This window comes from Cetorhinus maximus, chromosome 6 (genome assembly GCF_964194155.1).
Source record: "Cetorhinus maximus chromosome 6, sCetMax3.hap1.1, whole genome shotgun sequence".
Classification (NCBI taxonomy): Eukaryota; Metazoa; Chordata; class Chondrichthyes; order Lamniformes; family Cetorhinidae; genus Cetorhinus; species Cetorhinus maximus.
This window is the reverse complement of record NC_135884.1, coordinates 157,642,000-157,660,068: the sequence shown is the minus strand read 5'-3', so window position 1 is coordinate 157,660,068 and position 18,069 is coordinate 157,642,000. Positions and strand designations below refer to the sequence as shown.

Here is an 18,069-nt window from a genome sequence, read left to right as displayed (position 1 = left end):
GCACATCTAAACCTTTTTGGATTGGATTGCATTCTTTTATCTTCTTAACCATTGCATATATTTTGGTGTCACGCGCAAATTTACTACCATATCCCAGCACCACAGACCATGGTCATTAATAAAGACCGTGAAGAGTAGGGGGACCATGGACCATGCCCTGTGGGACACCACTAGTAACTTCTCTGAGCTTGACCACATCCATTGACTACAACGTTTTGGCTGCAGGATTGGAGCCAATTCCTGATCCAGCGTTTCATATTCCCACAAGGAGACTCCATCTTGTGAAGTACCTTGTGTGAGGAGCATTATCAGAAACTTTCTGAAAGTCCAGGTAGACAACACAACCAAATTATCCTCACCACAACCCTGACAACTTCCTCAAAAAACCCATTCAAATTTGTAAGGCACAACCTATTTTTCCCAAAGTTGTGTCTGAATTTACTTCAAACAAAAACAGTGACACAGGAAACCTTGAGTCTTGCATTGAAGGAAATGGAGAATTAAAATTCTTTAACATTGAGAGCTTGAAAAAATGAATGGAAACTGTAGATATAAATAATGAGCACATCAAGGAAATGGACACCAACTGCAGAGAGATCACTGCAATTGCAAGTGATTCAAATATCTATTTTACTGGCAAATGTCTCAGTCTAGTCCTGGTAGTTAGGCTACAGTCAGATTTGGAACTGAAGTGTAAATAAGTGACCAGTAGATAAAGTGGTTACACTGTGTACCACAACATGGAACTGGAAACATATTCTCAACTAATAAAGGAGGGCACAAATCATCTTGTCCCCAATTTACTGTGCTCCATCCATTGATGTAAGTGCTATCTGATCCCTGTCGATGATGATTGGAAAAGCTCAGACTAAGATGGAATCTGAGTATGTTTTGGATCTTCAGCAAGCCATAGCCTGCTAGGAACGCAGCAAGGCAACAGTAACTGAGACATGGAGGAGAGTGGCCTTCTACTTGCTGGGTGTGGGGTAGAAGCATTTGAGCAGATCTTTCTTGTTCACTTTTCCCATGTGGTTGCGAGGTATCCCTTCCACGAGGATCAGCTCAGAGGGGAGACTGTATGTGGCCAAATGCTCCCTGTAATCAAAATACAATCAGTAATCCGTGACTCTAGTAACCAGCATTGCAATCAACATTTTAACCCTACACTGAATTGAAGATTTGACTCTGACCTCCCCAAAACGCCTGCAGCACACATGACAACCCCGTCACCTCTCGTCACTCGAGATAAGTACAAGCTCGGTGCCAATGTCCAGCAGCACTTTATAATATCACACCACATACCAACACTGCCCACAGCCACGTAACCACACACTGCCCGCACAAACATAACCACACGCTGCCCGCACAAACATAACCACACACTGCCCGCACAAACATAACCACACACTGCCCGCACAAACATAACCACACACTGCCCGCACAAACATAACCACACACTGCCCGCACAAACATAACCACACACTGCCCGCACCCACATAACCACACACTGCCCGCACCCACATAACCACACACTGCCCGCACCCACACACTGCCCGCACCCACACACTGCCCGCACCCACACACTGCCCGCACCCACACACTGCCCGCACCCACACACTGCCCGCACCCACACACTGCCCGCACCCACACACTGCCCGCACCCACACACTGCCCGCACCCACACTCTGCCCACACCCACACACTGCCCGCACCCACACACTGCCCGCACCCACACACTGCCCGCACCCACACACTGCCCGCACCCACACACTGCCCGCACCCACATAACTACACACTGCCTACACCCACATAACCACACACTGCCCACACCCACACACTGCCCAGGCCACAGGCCCACACCACAGAAGCACACACTGACCACACCACATACTGACACTGACCACACCACAGGCCCACACCACACGCCCACACCACAGGCCCACACTCTGGCAACATGTCAATAACAGTCAATGAGTACAGTATTGGTAATATTCACACCATCTACATTCATGCATACTGTGTTTTGTTCAACTGGTTGGGTTTCAGTGAGATATTATGGCTCTGTTTGGGTCCAGACATCTGGCAGCGAAGGGTCCAGGCCTCCCAGGATCGAGGGGTTCAGACACTCTGGAATCGAGGGGTTCAGACGCTCTGGAATCGAGGGGGTTCAGACGCTCTGGAATCGAGGGGTTCAGACACTCTGGAATCGAGGGGTTCAGACACTCTGGAATCGAGGGGTTCAGACACTCTGGAATCGAGGGGTTCAGACACTCTGGAATCGAGGGGTTCAGACACTCTGGAATCGAGGGGTTCAGACGCTCTGGAATCGAGGGGGTTCAGACGCTCTGGAATCGAGGGGTTCAGACACTCTGGAATCGAGGGGTTCAGACACTCTGGAATCGAGGGGTTCAGACACTCTGGAATCGAGGGGTTCAGACACTCTGGAATCGAGGGGTTCAGACACTCTGGAATCGAGGGGTTCAGACACTCTGGAACCGAGGGGTTCAGACACTCTGGAACCGAGGGGTTCAGACACTCTGGAACCGAGGGGTTCAGGCACTCTGGAACCGAGGGGTTCAGACACTCTGGCAGCCAGAGGCCAGATGCTGTGTCTGGCAGTGGATGAAATCCTGTTGCTCCACCCACCAACTACAATCAGAGAAAGGAGGCCCTCAGCCTCGAAGTGAGCACTGGAGCTGAAGCTTAATGTCTCCCAGATCCCTCCCTCTTACCTGGCCCATTCCTTCAGCTCCTTCTGGGACAATGAACATCCTTCGTGCAATTGGACAACTGCTACCACCTTCTGACCCCAGGTCATATCTGGGGCACCAATAACTGCCACATCTGCAAATGCAAATACTGTGTAAGTGTTAAGTGAGGGTGAGTAGGGACTGGGCAGGGTGTTTGTGTGTGTGTGTGTGTGTGTGTGTGTGAGAGAGAGAGTGAGTGAGAGAGAGAGAGAGATATAGAGAGACAGGGATATGCATATGTGAGTGTGTGTGTGCACGTGTTAATTTGACAGTGGCACAGTTGGGAAGAGCAGTGGGAGAGGTGGACCTGTGGGAGATACACAGAGCGGAGAGAATAAATACACCCCGGGGAGCACGGCCTACCACACTCACCTTCAGGGAGAGCAGTGGGAGAGGTGGACCTGTGGGAGGTACACAGAGCGTAGAGAATAAATACAGTCTGGGGAGCATGGCCTACCACACTCACCTTCAGGGAGAGCAGTGGGAGAGGTGGACCTGTCAGCTGCTCAGAACCAGCAAGCGCAGAGTTCAAAAGAAGAGTGAAAAAAAATTGTGACATCACGGGAAAGGAGCAATTTGATTGGTTGAAGAAGAAGCTCACTATTTGGTGAGTGTCTAGTGAGTATCCAGCAAGTGTTTAAGGTTTATTCTATTCTTAAGATTTAAAATAAAGTAGGAACTGTCCTTTTGGTAAGGTTTATTAAGTAGGGCCAAGTAATATAAAGTTAATAGCAGTAAACCAAAGTAAAATAAAGTCAACGTAAAAGAAGTTAATTGAAGCCATGGCAGGGCAGCTTGGCCGTGTGTAATGCGTGTCCTGTAATATGTGGGAAGTCGTGGACGCTCCTGATGTCCTAGACGACCACATGTGCAGTAAGTGTTACCAGCTGCAGAACCTTGAGCGCCGGGTTTCAGAGCTTGAACAGCGGCTGGAGTCACTGTGGCGCATCCATGAGGCTGAGAGCTTTGTGGATAGCACGTTCAGAGAGGTGGTCACACTGCAGCTGAGGAGTCTGGAGGCAGAAAGGGAATGGGTGACCGCCAGGCAGTCCAAGAAAACTAGGCAGGTAGTGCAGGAGTCCCCTGGGGTCCCACTCATAAATTGAAGCTGGTGAGGGTGCTGGTCCTTCAGAGGACTGCAGTCAGAGCCAAGTTTGTGGCACCACAAGTGGCTCAGCTGTACTGGAGAGGAGGAAGGAGAAAGTAAGAGCTAAAGTGATAGGGGATTCGTTAGTTAGGGGAACAGATAGGTGTTTCTGTGGCCGCAGACATGACTCCAAGACGGTATGCTGCCTCCCGGGTGCCAGGGTCAAGGGTGTCACGGAGCGGCTGCAGGACATTCTTCTGGGGGAGGGTCCCATGTGCAATGGGTACAGAAACAGGAGGACTGAGCGATTAAACACGCGGCTGGGAAGTTGGTGTAGGAGGGAGGGCATCAGATTTCTGGGGCACTGGGACCGATTCTGGGGAAGGTGGGACCTGTACAAGCTGAATGGTCTACACCTGAACAGGACTGAGATGGATATCCTCATAGGGAGATTTGCTAGTCCTGTCGAGAGGGATTTAAACTAGATTGGCAGGGGGATGGGAACCTGGGGGCAAACTCAGAGCAAGGAACGGGAGATGGATAATTAGTGAGTGACTCTGAAAGACAGAAGCAGCACAGGTTAAAAAGTGTACAGCACAGGAATTTGGCAGTGTTACAAGGTATATATGTAAATGCAAGGAGCATAGTAAATAAAGCCAATGAGCTGAGGGCACAGATGGACACATGGCAGCATAATATCATCGTTATAATGGAAACTTGGCTTAAAGAGGGGCAAAAATGGCAGCTCAACATCCCTGGATATAGAGCTTTCAGGCAGGATAGGGAGGGGGATAAAAAAGGTGGGGGTGTAGCATTATTGGTTAAAGAAACAATTACAGCTGTGAGGAGGGATGATCGGCCAAATGAAGCATCAAATGAGGCCATATGGGTTGAGCTCAGAAATAAAAAAGGGGCAGCCACACTGCTAGGAATGTACTATAGACCCCCAAGTAGTGGAAGGGAGTTAGAAGAGCAAATATGTAGACAGATTTCAAGTGCAAGAACAATAGGGCAGTAATCGTTGGCGACTTCAACTACCCCAATATCAATTGGGATACGACCAGTGTGAAGGGCACAGAGGGTGCAAAATTCTTGAAGTGCATTCAAGAGAACTTTTTCAGCCAGCACGTAACAAACCCTATGAGGGGAGCAATTCTAGAATTAGTTTAGGAAATGAAGCTGGGCAAGTGGATGAAGTAGCAGTGGGGGACATTTTGGAGATGGTGACCATAATACAGTTAAATTTCGCAGCTTTATGGAAAGTGGCAAAGATAGAACAGGAATGAAAGTTCTATATTGGGGGAAGACAAATTTTACAAGGCTGAGAGGTGAGCTGGCGAGAGTGGACTGGATACAGCGATTAGAAGGGAAAATGGTGTCAAATCAGTGGGAGGCGTTCAAAGGGGAGATTCTACGGGTACAGTGTAGACATGTCCGCACAAAGAAAAATGGTGGTACTGCCAAATCTAGAGTCCCCTGGTTATCCAGAAGTATACAGGGTAAGATAAAACAGAACAAGAGAGCTTATGACAGTCACAAAAAACTTAATACAGTAGAAATCCTAGAGGAGTATAGAAAGTACAGGGGTGAAGTAAAAACGGAAATTAACAAAGCAAACAGAGGATATGAAAAAATATTGGCAGGTAAAAATCAAAGAGATTTTACCAGTACATTAAGAGCAAGAGAATAACTAAGGAAAGGGTCGGGCCTATCAGAGATGTACATGGTAACTTGAGTGTTGAAGATGTGGGCAGGGTTCACAATGAGTACTTTGTCTCTGTCTTCACTAAGGAGAGGGATGATGCAGACATTCTAGTTAAAGAAGAGGAGTGTGAAATATTAGATACAATAAGTATAGTGAGAGGGGAAGCGCTGGAGGGACTGACATCCTTGAAGACGGATAAATCACCAGGGCCGAATGGATTGCATCCCAGGCTATTAAAGGAAACCAGGAAGGAAATTGTGGATTTAAAACAAAAATTGCTGGAAAAACTCAGCAGGTCTGAGAGCATCTGTGGAGAGAAAGACAGAGTTAATGTTTCGAGTCCGTATGATCTGTTCAGAACTGAAGAAGAGTCATATCGACTCAAAATGTTAACTCTGTCTTTCTCCCCACAGACGCTGCCAGACCTGCTGAGTTTTTCCAGGTATTTTTGTTTTTGTTTTAGATTTCCAGCATCTGCAGTATTTTGCTTTTATCTAGGAAATAATGGATGCTCTGAGGATCATTTTCTAATTCTCACTAGATACAGGCAAGGTCCCAGAGGATTGGAGGTCTGCGAACGTTGTACCATTATTTAAAAAGGGTGCGAGGGATAGGCCAGAAAATTATAGACCCGTCAGTCTGACTTCAGTAGTGGGAAAATTATCAGAATCAATTCTGAGACACAGGATAAATTGTCACTTAAAAAGGCACAGATTGATCAGGGAAGAATGAGGGGAGATTTGATAGAAGTTTACAAAATTGTGAGGGGTATAGACAGAGTAAATGCGAGCAGGCTCTTTCCACTTAGATTAGGAGAAATAAACACGAGAGGACATGGCTTTAGGGTGAAAGGGGAAAGGTTTAGGGGAAACATTAGGGGGAACTTCTTCACTCAGAGTGGTGAGTGTGTGGAACGAGCTACCATCTGACGTGGTAATTGCGGGCTCACTCTTAAGTTTTAAGAATAAATTAGATAGATACATGGATGGGAGAGGTCTGGAGGGTTATGGACTAGGTGCAGGTCAATGGGACTAGCGGAATAATATTTCGGCACAGACTAGAAGGGCCAAATGGCCTGTTTTCTGTGCTGTAGTGTTCTATGGTTCTATGGATAGTTAGCATGGTTTTATTAGGGGCAGATCATATCTTACTAACTTAATAGAACTTCTTGAGGATGTAATGAGGGTTCTTGAGGGTAGTGCAGTGGATGTTGTCTACATGGATTTTAGTAAGGCATTTGACAAGGGTCCCACTTGGCAGACTGGTCAGAAAAGTGAGATCCCATGGGATACAGGGGAAGGTGGCGAGTTGGATCCAAAATTGGCTCAGTGACAGGAAACAAAGGGTAATGGTCGATGCATGTTTTTGCGAATGGAAAATGGTTTCCAGTGGTGTTCCACAGGGATCATTGTTGGGGCCCCTGAGGTTTGTTGTATATATTAATGATTTAAACTTAAATGTGGGAGGTATGATTGGGAAATTTGCAGATGACACAAAAATTGGCTGTGTCGTTAATAGTGAAAACGATAGCTGTTGTCACCAGAATTACATCAATGGTTTGGTTGATTGGGCGGTGAAGTGGCAAATAGAATTCAATCTGGAAAAGAGTGAGGTAATGCATTTGGGGGGGCAAACAAAGCAAGGGAATACTCGATAAACGGGAAGTTATTGAGATGAGTTGAGGGAGTGAGAGACCTCGGAGTGCATGACCACAGGTCCCTGAACGTGGCAGGACAGGTGGACAAGGTGGTCAAGGAAGCATATGGGATGCTTTCCTTTATTGGGCGAGGCATTGAATACAAAAGCAGGGATATAATGATGGAACTGTTGTATAAAACCCTGGTTAGGCCACAGCTGGAACTTTGTGTATAGTTCTGGTCACATTACAGGAAGGACATAATTGTTCTGGAGAGAGTGCAGAGAGATTTACATGAATGTTGCCAGGGCTTGAAAATTGCAGCTATGAGGAGAGATTGGATAGGCTGGGGTTGTTTTCCTTAGAGCAGAGGAGGCTGAGGGGTGACCTAATTGAGTTGTACAAAATTATGAGGGGCCTAAATAGTGTAGACAGGAAACACTTGTTTCCCCTAGCTGAGGGGTCAATAACCAGAGGGCACAGATTGAAGGTGACTGGTAGAAGGATAAGAGGGGGCATTCACGCAGGGGGTAAAGGGCATCTGGAATTCACTGCCTAAATCAGTGATTGAGGCTGAAACGCTCAACTCATTTAAAAAGTACCTGGATCTGCATCTGAAGTGCTGTAACCTGCAAGGCTATGGACCAGGTGCTGGAAAGCGGGATTAAAATGAGCGGCTAGTTTCTTTTTCAGCTTTTTCTGGCTGGCACAGGCATGATGGTCTGAAAGGCCTTTCTGTGCCTTAGCTTTTCTATGGGTGAAATGACCAAACTGATGCACCAGAATGGGTAACCAAATTATAAACTGAAAACAGAGACGGAGAGGTACAGTTGAAATTTTCATAGTCAAACCTGCAATATCAGGGTGTCCCAGAAGGTGGCGCTCAACATCCAGCGCACTGATCTTGTATCCTCCGCTTTTAATGATGTCAACAGAACTGCGGCCCAGAATCCAGTAAACACCATCCCTGTAACACACCGTGTCCCCTAAAAACAAACACAGACCCAAGTCAAGGTCACAACCACTGCGTTGGACTGCAATAAAGTGCACATGCCTGTGTATGTTTGTGTCTCTGTGCACGTGTGAGCGTGTGTCTGTGCAAATGCCTGTCTCTCCATCCACGTGTGCAAACTGTCGAGCTTCAGGGTTCGAGGTAAGGGAGTGACAAAGGGAACAGGTCAGTGAAAGATCCAGAGTGAAACTGTCCTCACCTCCTCTGCAGGACACGCTGTTGGTTTTAAAAACATAGAAACTAGGAGCAGGAGTAGGTCATTCGGCCCTTCAAGCCTGCTCTGCCATTCAATATGATCATGGCTGATCCTCTATCTCAACGCCATACTCCTGCTCTCTCCCCAGACCCCTTGATGCCTTTAGAGTCTAGAAATCTATCTATTTCCTTCTTAAATATATTCAGTGATTTCGCCTCCACAGCTTCTGCGGTAGAGAATTCCACAGGTTCACCACCCTCTGTGTGAAGAGGTTTCTCCTCATCTCAGTCCTAAATGGTCTACCCCGTATCCTGAGACTGTTCTAGACCCCCCCAGCCAGAGGAAACATCCTCCCTGCATCCAGTCTGTCCAACCCTGTCAGATTTTTATATGTTTTAATGAGATCCCCTCTCATTCTTCTAATCTCCAGTGAACACAGGCCCAGTCGGCCCAATCTCTCCTCATACAACAATCCTGCCATCCCAGGAATCAGTCTGGTGAACCTTCGCTGCACTCCCTCTATGGCAAGTCTATCCTTTCTTAGATATGGAGACCAAAACTGCACGCAATACTCCAGGTGTGGTCTCACCAAGGTCCTGTACAGCTGCAGTAAGACATCCTTGCTCCCGCATTCAAGTCTTCTCGCAATGAAGGCCAACATACCATTTGCCTTCTTAACTGCTTGCTGCACCTGCATGCTTGCTTTCAGTGATTGGTGTACAAGGACACCCAGGTCCCTTTGTACATCAACATTTCCCAATCTATCACCATTTAAATAATACTCTGCCATTGTGTTTTTCCTACCGAAGTGGTTAACTTCACACTTATCCATGTTACACTGCATCTGCTATGTATTTTCCCACTCACTCAACTTGTCTAAATAGTCTTGAAGCCTCTTAACAACCTCCTCACCACTCACATTCCCACCTAGTTTTGTGTTGTCAGCAAACTTGAAAATATTACATTTGGTTCCCTCATCTAAATCATTTATATATATTGTGAATAGCTGGGGCCCAAGCACTGATCCCTGCGGTACTCCACTAGTCATCGCCTGCCACTCCAAAAATGACACATTCATCCCTACTCTGTGTTTCCTGTCTGCTAACCAATTCTCGATCCATGCCAATATATTACCCCCAATCCCATGTGCTTCAATTTTGCACACTACGGGGAAAAGGCAGGGCAATGGCACTAGGTTATAATGTTCGTTTGGAGAGCCAGTGCAGACCTGATGGGCCGAATGACCTCCTTCTGAGTCATCAAGATTCTGTGACTAACCTCTTATATGGGATTTTATCAAAAGCTTTTTGAAAATCCAAATACACCACATCCACTGGTTCTCCCTTATCTATTCTACTAGTTACATCCTCATAGAACTCCAGTATGTTTGTCAAACATGATCTCCCTTTTATAAAGCCATGTTGACTTTGTCTAATCCCATTGATATTTTCTAAGTGTCCTGTTATCACGTCCTTTATAATAGACTCTAGCATTTCCCCTACTACTGATGTTAGGCTAACTGGTCTGTAATTCACTGTTTTCTTCCTTCCTTTTTTAAATAGTGGGGTTATATTTGCCACCCTCCAATCTGCCGGGACTGTTCCAGAATCTACAGAATTTGAGAAGATGACAACCAACACATCCACTATTTCCATAGCCACCTCCTTTGGTGCCCTTGGATGTGGGTTACCAGGCCCTGGGGATTTATTGTTTTCAGTCCCATTAATTTCTCCAGCATTATTTTATTAGTAAGACTAATTTTCTTCAATTCCTCCTTCTCACTAGACTCTTGGTTCCTAGTATTTCTGTGAAGTTATTTGTGTCTTCCTCTGTGAAGACAGGTCAAAAGTAGTTGTTTAATTGCGCTGCCATTTCCTTGTTCTCTATTATAAATTCTCCCGTTTCAGACTGTAAGGGACCTACATTGGTCTTCACTAATCTTTTTCTTTTTACGCACTTACAGAAGCTTTTACAGTCTGCTTTTACGTTCCTTGCAAGTTTGCACCTCTTAATTAGTCTCTTGGTCCTAGTTTGCTGAATTCTAAACTGCTCCCAATCCTCAGGCTTGCTACTTTCTCTGGCAACTTTATATACCTCCCTTTGGATCTAATACTATCCTTAATTTCTTTTGTGAGCCATGTTTGGGCCCCTTTTCCTGTCACAAACTCTTTGTTTTCATAATTTTTGCAGAGACTGAAGCACAAACAAAAGTTTATTAAACTTAAAGCAGTTTGTTAATGCTGAACGAGAACCGAAATAAAGATATCAGTTCCAAAAGCCTAACTCTTTCTGATAACACCAACTCCCTCAATAGCTGGGAAATTGGGAAAGAGGGAACAGCACCGAAGACACTGGGGTTATCATGGAGTAAGCAGAGTTTGGCAAAAAAACAATTTGGCAGAGGGTGTGAAACTGGATATCTGGATTTATATACCTGAGGAGGTGACAAGAGAATGCAGTTGGAAGCAGAGCCATTCAACCTGTTAATGGGAGGTACTCCAACACAGAGCAATATCACAGCTTAATGGACAGGAAATGATGGAAACTTGCAATCACCCCCCAGCTTCCCAAACTGTGTTAAACCAAATCCCAGAGAGTGCTCAGCAGAAGCTGATTACAGCAGGTTGCCGGTGCATTTGATGCTGACACTTTGTGTAGAATTCTCTAATCAGACTCAACTCGAGGGAGGATGGGTCATGTCGTCCACTGGAATAAATGTCATTAGAAAGCAGCTGGAGGCTGCAAATTGATATTTTCTTAAGCACAGCTGGCTAGCTGGGTTTTAACATATTCCGAGTACATTATTATAAATGACTCCTGTCCAGCTGCAAACAAATCAAACTCACACCACCTTCGCAGCAAATTAATCAAACCCTCGCTCTAGCTGAGGAAATAACCAAGTAAGCAGAAGAGTCGCCTCTGGTTCTGAGCTCAGAGCTGGTCAGTGGGAGAAAGGCTGCTGTTAACCCTTTGAGGAGCCCCAGTGTTTGGCAATCCCCTGTGTTAATTTTTTAACATCATTGTACTGTAGACTGTGGGGCGGAGGTTATGATGTGAGGTGTGATAGATTTTGTATTCCATGGTTGTTGGGTTTGTGGGTTTTCTGGGCATAGGCCACAGACTACATTCCCAGCATGCCCATGTGGCCTAGCACAGCTACAGAGCGTAGCCACTGCGCACGCTCACTCTGGCATTTCTCTGCAGCTACAGGGATCGGGCAGGTGCCTACATGGTGCTGTGACATGAAAACAAGCACAGGACTGGGGTACGGCACCTCAATGAGCCCACGTGAAAGGAGTCGAGGGCAGATGAAGAGGAGATCGGCTCCTCGTAGCTGTAGTGCTGCAATTAGCTCTGTGCTGCTGAGGGAGTGGGAGCTCAGAGAAACCCAGAGACAGTGCCAGCTCAGTGAAGCTGGTTGTTGGGGTAAAGGAGAGCTCAGGGGCAGTGGTGTTCTGTTCAGAATAGCTGGATAGCTGAAATTGTGCCAGTAATTTGCTGCTGGGTGCAGTCTTGGGGATCCAAGGGAACAGAGTCTTGGGAGAAGAGATTGTGCAACTGGGAGGTGAGCAGTCACTGGAGCAGTTTGCGTTTGAGCGTCTGTTGAGTCAAATCAGAGGCTCCATCCTCCAGAGGGGCTGAAATCCCTCGTGAGGAAGATAGAGTTTTTAAAGGATTTTGTGACTCACAGTTATGACTGTCAGCTGGGTGGGTTGCTGAGAAATTTGGGGGATCTGTCTTGGCTGTGTCTGCCATTTAATATGCAGCTTGTGGTGTGTTTGACCACAGTTTGCCTGTTAATTTCTCTCTGCTCTATAATTTACCACATCTTCCCACATTTGAACCCTCGCCCCCACGATTTAGTTTAAACCTGGTAACAGTGAAGGAACGGCGATATATTTTCAAGTCAGGATGGTGAGTGGCTTGGAGGGGAACTTCCAGGTGGTGGTGTTCCCATCTATCTGCTGCCCTTGTCCTCCTAGATGGTAGTGGTCGTGGGTTTGGAAGGCGCTAAGGAGCCTTGGTGAGTTTCTACAGTGCATCTTGTAGATGGTACACACTGCTGCTACTGTTCATCGGTGGTGGAGGGGATGAATGTTTGTGGATCTGGTGCCAATCAAGCAGACTGCTTTGTCCTGGATGGTGTCAAGCTTCTTGAGTGTTGTGGGAGCTGCACTCATCCAGGCAAGTGCGGAGTATTCCATCACACTCCTGACTTGTGCCTTGTAGATGGTGGACAAGCTTTGGGGAGTCAGGAGGTGAGTTACTCATCGCAGGATTCCTAGCCTCTGACCTGCTCTTGTAGCCACAGTATTTATATGGCTAGTCCAGTTCAGTTTCTGGTCAATGGTAACCCCCAGGATGTTGATAGTGGGGGATTCAGTGATGCTGATGCCATTGAACATTAAGTGGCTATGGTTGGATTTTCTCTTGTTGGCGATGGTCATTGCCTGGCACTTGTGTGGCGTGAATGTCACTTGCCACTTGTCAGCCCAAGCCTGGATATTGTCCAGGTCTTGCTGCTTTTGAACATGGCCTACTTCAGTATCTGAGGAATCATGAATGGTGCTGAACATTGTGCAATCATCAGCGAACATCCCCACTTCTGACCTTATGATGGAAGGAAGGTCATTGATGAAACGGCTGAAGATGGTTGGGCCGAGGACACGGCCCTGAGGAACTCCTGCAGTGATGTCCTGGGACTGAGATGACTGACCTCCAACAGCCACAACCATCTTCCTTTGTGCTAGGTATGACTCCAACCAGCGGAGAGTTTTCCCCCTGATTCCCATTGACTCCAGTTTTGCTAGGGCTCCTTGATGCCACACTCGGTCAAATGCTGCCTTGGCGTCAAGGGCAGTTACTCTCACCTCACCTCGGGGGTTCAGCTCTTTTGTCCATGTTTGAACCAAGGCTGTAATGAGGTCAGGAGCTGAATGGCCCTGGCGGAACCAAAACTGGGCGTCAGTGAGCAGGCTATTGCTAAACAAGTGCTGCTTGATAGCACTGTTGATGACCCCTTTCATTACTTTACTGAGGATTGAGAGTAGACTGATGGGGCGGTAATTGGCCGAGTTGGATTTGTCCTGCTTTTTGTGTACAGGACATACCTGGGCAATTTTCCACATAGCCGGGTAGGTGCCAGTGTTGTAGCTGTACTGGAACTGCTTGGCTAGGGGCAGGGCAAGTTCTGGAGCACAAATTTTCAGTACTATTGCCAGAATATTGTCAGGGCCCACAGCCTTTCCAATATCCAGTGTCTTCAGCCGTTTCTTAATATCATGTGGAGTGAATCGAATTGGCTGAAGACTGGCATCTGTGCTGCTGGGGACCTCCGGAAAAGGCTGAGATGGATCATCCACTCAGCACTTCTAGCTGAAAATTGTAGCAAATGCTTCAGCCTTATCTTTTGCACTGATGTGCTGGGCTCCTCCATCATTGAGGATGGGGATATTTGTGGAGCATCCTCCTCCAGTGAATTGTTTAATTGTCCACCACCATTCACGCCTGGATGTGGCAGGACTGCAGAGCTTAGATCTGATCCATTGGTTGTGGGATCACTTAGCTCTGTCTATCACTTGCTGCTTATGCTGTTTGGCACGCAAGTAGTCGTGAAAACAGTGCGAATGGAGAGGAGGTCGGGAGATTGAAAACAGTGCGAGTGGAGAGGCGGGCGGGAATCTGAAAACAGCGCGAGTGGAGAGGAGGTTGGGAGATTGAAAACAACGTGAGAAAAAGGGGGTGAAATTTGAATTTAATAAAATCTGATGGTGATCATGAAATCATTGTTGTAAAAACTCAAAAACAAAAACAGAATTACTTGGAAAAACTCAGCAGGTCTGGCAGCATCGGTGAAGAAAAGAGTCGACGTTTCGAGTCCACATGACCCTTCAACAGAACTCATCTGGCTCACTAATGTCCTTTAGGGAAGGAAATCTGCCATCCTTACCCAGTCTGGCCTACATGTGACTGCAGATCCACAGCAACATGGTTGACTCTCAAAAGACCTGTGAAATGGCCTAGCAGGTCACTCAGTTCTCAAGGATAATTAGCAACGCGCAATAAATGCTGGCAGATGTGTTGGTTAACTAAAAAAAGTGAAAGGTAGCATCAAACTTAAGAAAAAACATATACTTGTGCAAAGATGGAGGGGCAGGTCAGAAGATTGGACACAATATAAAAAACAACAAAGAATGACTAAAAGATTAATAAGGAGGTGAAAATTGGAGTATGAGAGAAAACTAGCTAGAAATATAAAGACAGACAGTAAGAATTTCTATAGATAGTTAAAAAAAGAAAAAAGTTAACAAAGTGAGGGTTAGTCCTGTAGAAAGTAAATCTGGGGAATTAATAATGGAAAATAAAGAAATGGCAGATGAATTGAACAGGTATTTTGTATCGGTCTTCACTATAGAGGATACAAGTAACATCCCATGAATAGCTGTAAATCAGGAAATGGCAGGGAGGGAGGAGAAAATTACAATCGCCAGGAAAGTGGTACTTAGCAAATTGTTGGAACTGTAGGTTGACAAGTCCCAGGGTCTGATGCATTTCATCCTAGGGCCTTGAAAGAAGTGGCTGGTGAGATAGTTGATGTGTTGGTTTTAATTTTCTAAAATTCCCGGGATTCAGGGAAGGTTCCATTAGATTGGGAAATAGCTAATGTAACTCCTTTATTCATAAAGGGAGGGAGACAGAAAGCAGGAAACTACAGGCCAGTTAGCTTAACATCTGTTGTAGGGAAAATGTTAGAAGTTATTATAGCAGGGCACTTAGAAAAATTTAAGGCAATCAGGCAGAGTCGACATGGTTTTGTGAAAGGGAAATCATGTTTAACGAATTTATTGGAGTTCTTTGAAGGAGTCACATGTGCTGTAGATAAAGGGGAACCGGTGGATGTACTGTACTTAGATTTCCAGAAGGCATTTGACAAAGCGCCACATCAAAGGTTATTGCGGAAAATAAAAGCTCATGATGTAGGGGGTAACATATTGGCATGGATAGAAGATTGGCTAGCTAACAGGAAGCAGAGCGTTGGCATAAATGGGTCCCTTTCTAATTGGCAGGATGTGACTAGTGATGTGCCATAGGGATCAGTGCTGGGGCCTCAACTTTCTACAATTTATATAAATGATTTGGATGAAGGGACCGACGGTATGGTTGCTAAATTAGCTCATAGCACAAAGGTAGGTCAGAAATTAACTGGTGATGAGGATGTAAGGAGGCTACAAAAGGATATTGAAGGGTTAGGTGAGTGGGAAAAGATCTGACAAACGGAGTATCATATAGGAAAATGTGAGGTTGTCCATTTTGGCAGGATAAATAAAAAAGAGACATATTAGCTAAACGGTGAGAGATTGCAGAGCTCTGAGATGCAGAGGGATCTGAGTGTCTTAGTGCATGAATCGCAAAAGGTTAGTGTGCAGCAAGTAATCAGCAAAGCTAATTGAATGTTATAATTTATTGGGAGGGGAATTGAATACAAGAGTAGGGAGGTTATGCTTCAGTAAAACTGAGCTACGGACCAAGTGTTGGAAAATGGGATTAGAATAGATAGGTGTTTGATGGCCGGCATGGACACGATGGGCCATAGGGCCGGTTTCGGTGCTGTATAACTCTATGACTCTATGATAAGACCAATTTTAAAAGTGATTCTGTACTATCTCTGCCATTTCCTCATCTGACAGAAGCATCTCTTCTGTCTATGTTTGTGACCACACTTTACTATTAGACAATTGGCGAGACTTCATAAAGAGAATGAGAGGGAGAGAGCAGCAAGGCTTCATGAAGAGCGCGAGGGGAAGAGAGCAGAAAGTCTTCATGAAGAGGCACAAGAGGGGGAGAGCAGCAAGGCTTCATGAAGAGCGCGAGGGGAAGAGAGCAGTGAGACGTCATAAAGAGGCGCGAGAAGGAGAGAGCAGCGAGACTTCATAAAGAGGTGCGAGAGAGAGGGAAAGGAAAAGACGATTGGTGAGTGACAGGTGAGTAAACGCTTTATATAAAGTTTAAGGTATGTCAGTGCAGCTCAGCCATGTGGAATGAGCATCCTGCAGGATGTGGGAAGTCGTGCAGGCACAAAATGCCCTCGATGATGACATCTGCAGGAAGTGTCACCAGCTGCAGAAACTTGAGCTCCAAGTTGCGGAATTTGAGTGGCGGCTGGAGTCACTGTGGTAAATCCACAAGGTTGAGGATTACATGGATAGCACATTTAAAAGGTGATCACACTGCAGCTAACAAGTACACAGGCAGAGAGGGAATGGGTGACCGCCAGAGTATCTAAGAGAAACAGGCAGGTAGTGCAGGAATCCCTGAGACTCTCGCTCCCTAACCGCTTTTTCATTTTGGTGAGCAAGGTGGTTTCTCAGAGGACTGTAGCAAGTGCTGAGTCCATGGCACCACAGGTGGCTTAGCTGCACAGGATGGGAGGAGGAAGAGTGGAAGTGCTATAGTAGTAGGGATTCCATAGTTAGGGGAGCAGGGAGGCATTTCTGTGGCTGTAGATGTGGCTCCAGGATGGTATGTTGCCTCCTTGGTGCCAGGGTTAAGGGTGTCACAGAGCGGCTGCTGGACATTCTTTTGGGGGAGGGCGAGCAGCCAGAGGTCATGGTCCATATTGGGACCAATGACATAGGCAGGAAAAGGGATGAGGTCTTGAAAGCAAATTTTAGGGAGTTAGGAAGGTAACTGAAAAGCAGGACCTCAAAAACAGTAATCTCAGGATTACCCCCAGTGCCACGTGATAGTAAGCATAAGAATAGGAAGATTGAGCAGTTCAATGCATGGCTGGAGAAATGGAGTAAGAGGGAGGGCTTTAGATTTCTGAGGCATTGGGACCGGTTCTGGGGCAGGTGGGACCTGTACAAGGAGGACAGGTTCCACCTTAACAGGACTAGGACTAATGTTCTCATGGGGAGGTTTGCTCGTGCTATTGCGGAGGGTTTAAATTAGATTGGCAGGGGGATGGGAACCTGACAGGAAACTCAGGGAGGAGAGGAGAAATACTGGCAGTGGGAAGTAGAGAAGTATTAACTGATAAGGAGGGTGTATGAGAGTAGTATCAAGGTAGATAGAATACTTGGAGAGTATGATAGAACTAGAGTAGGCTACAGTAAGTCATTAGATGTGGTGAGAGCAAGGGGAAAAATTAAAAAGCCTAAATCAGGATTAATGTGAATGCACAGAGTGTGGCTACTAAGATTGATGAACTACAGGCACAGGTTGACAAACAGAACTATAATATTATTGTTACAACAGAGACCTGGCTCAAAGAAGGGCAGGACTGCGTGTGGGGAGTGGCAGTATTGATTAAAGATGGCATTACAGTACTGGAGAGAGAGGATGTTCCAGAGGGGTCAAGGATGGAATCTCTCTGGCTAGAGGTAAGGAATGGGAAAGGTGCAATAACATTGATTGGTGTAGTGTATAGACTATCACCTAGTGGAAGGGATGTAAAGAAACAAATTGGCAAAGAAATTACAGAGAGGTGCAAGAATTATACAATAATCATAATGGGGAACTTCAATTATCCAAATATATCCACATGCTAGCGAGAGCAGGAATAAGAGGATAGACCAAATGAACACATGGTTGGAGAGATGGTGTAGCCGGGAGGGATTCAGGTTCTTGAGGCACTGGGACCAGTTCTGGGTAAGGTGGGACCTGTACAAACCGGACGGGCT

General features: G+C 46.1%; 1 protein-coding gene across 6 annotated transcripts in view; it reads right to left on the bottom strand.

Moving 5' to 3' along the window:
* Positions 1-613: 613 nt before the first annotated feature.
* acsf3 (acyl-CoA synthetase family member 3) overlaps positions 614-18,069 on the bottom strand; it is a 151,055-nt gene continuing 133,599 nt past the window's right edge. For all 6 annotated transcript variants that reach the window (XM_078544724.1, XM_078544726.1, XM_078544725.1 and 3 more), the window contains 3 exons: positions 8,030-8,164; positions 2,733-2,844; positions 614-1,095 (listed from right to left, as the gene is read on the bottom strand). In XM_078544724.1, coding sequence (XP_078400850.1) covers positions 969-1,095; positions 2,733-2,844; positions 8,030-8,164 — 374 coding nt within the window. In that variant the 3' untranslated portion in view covers positions 614-968. The remainder of the gene's footprint in view (positions 1,096-2,732; positions 2,845-8,029; positions 8,165-18,069) is intronic.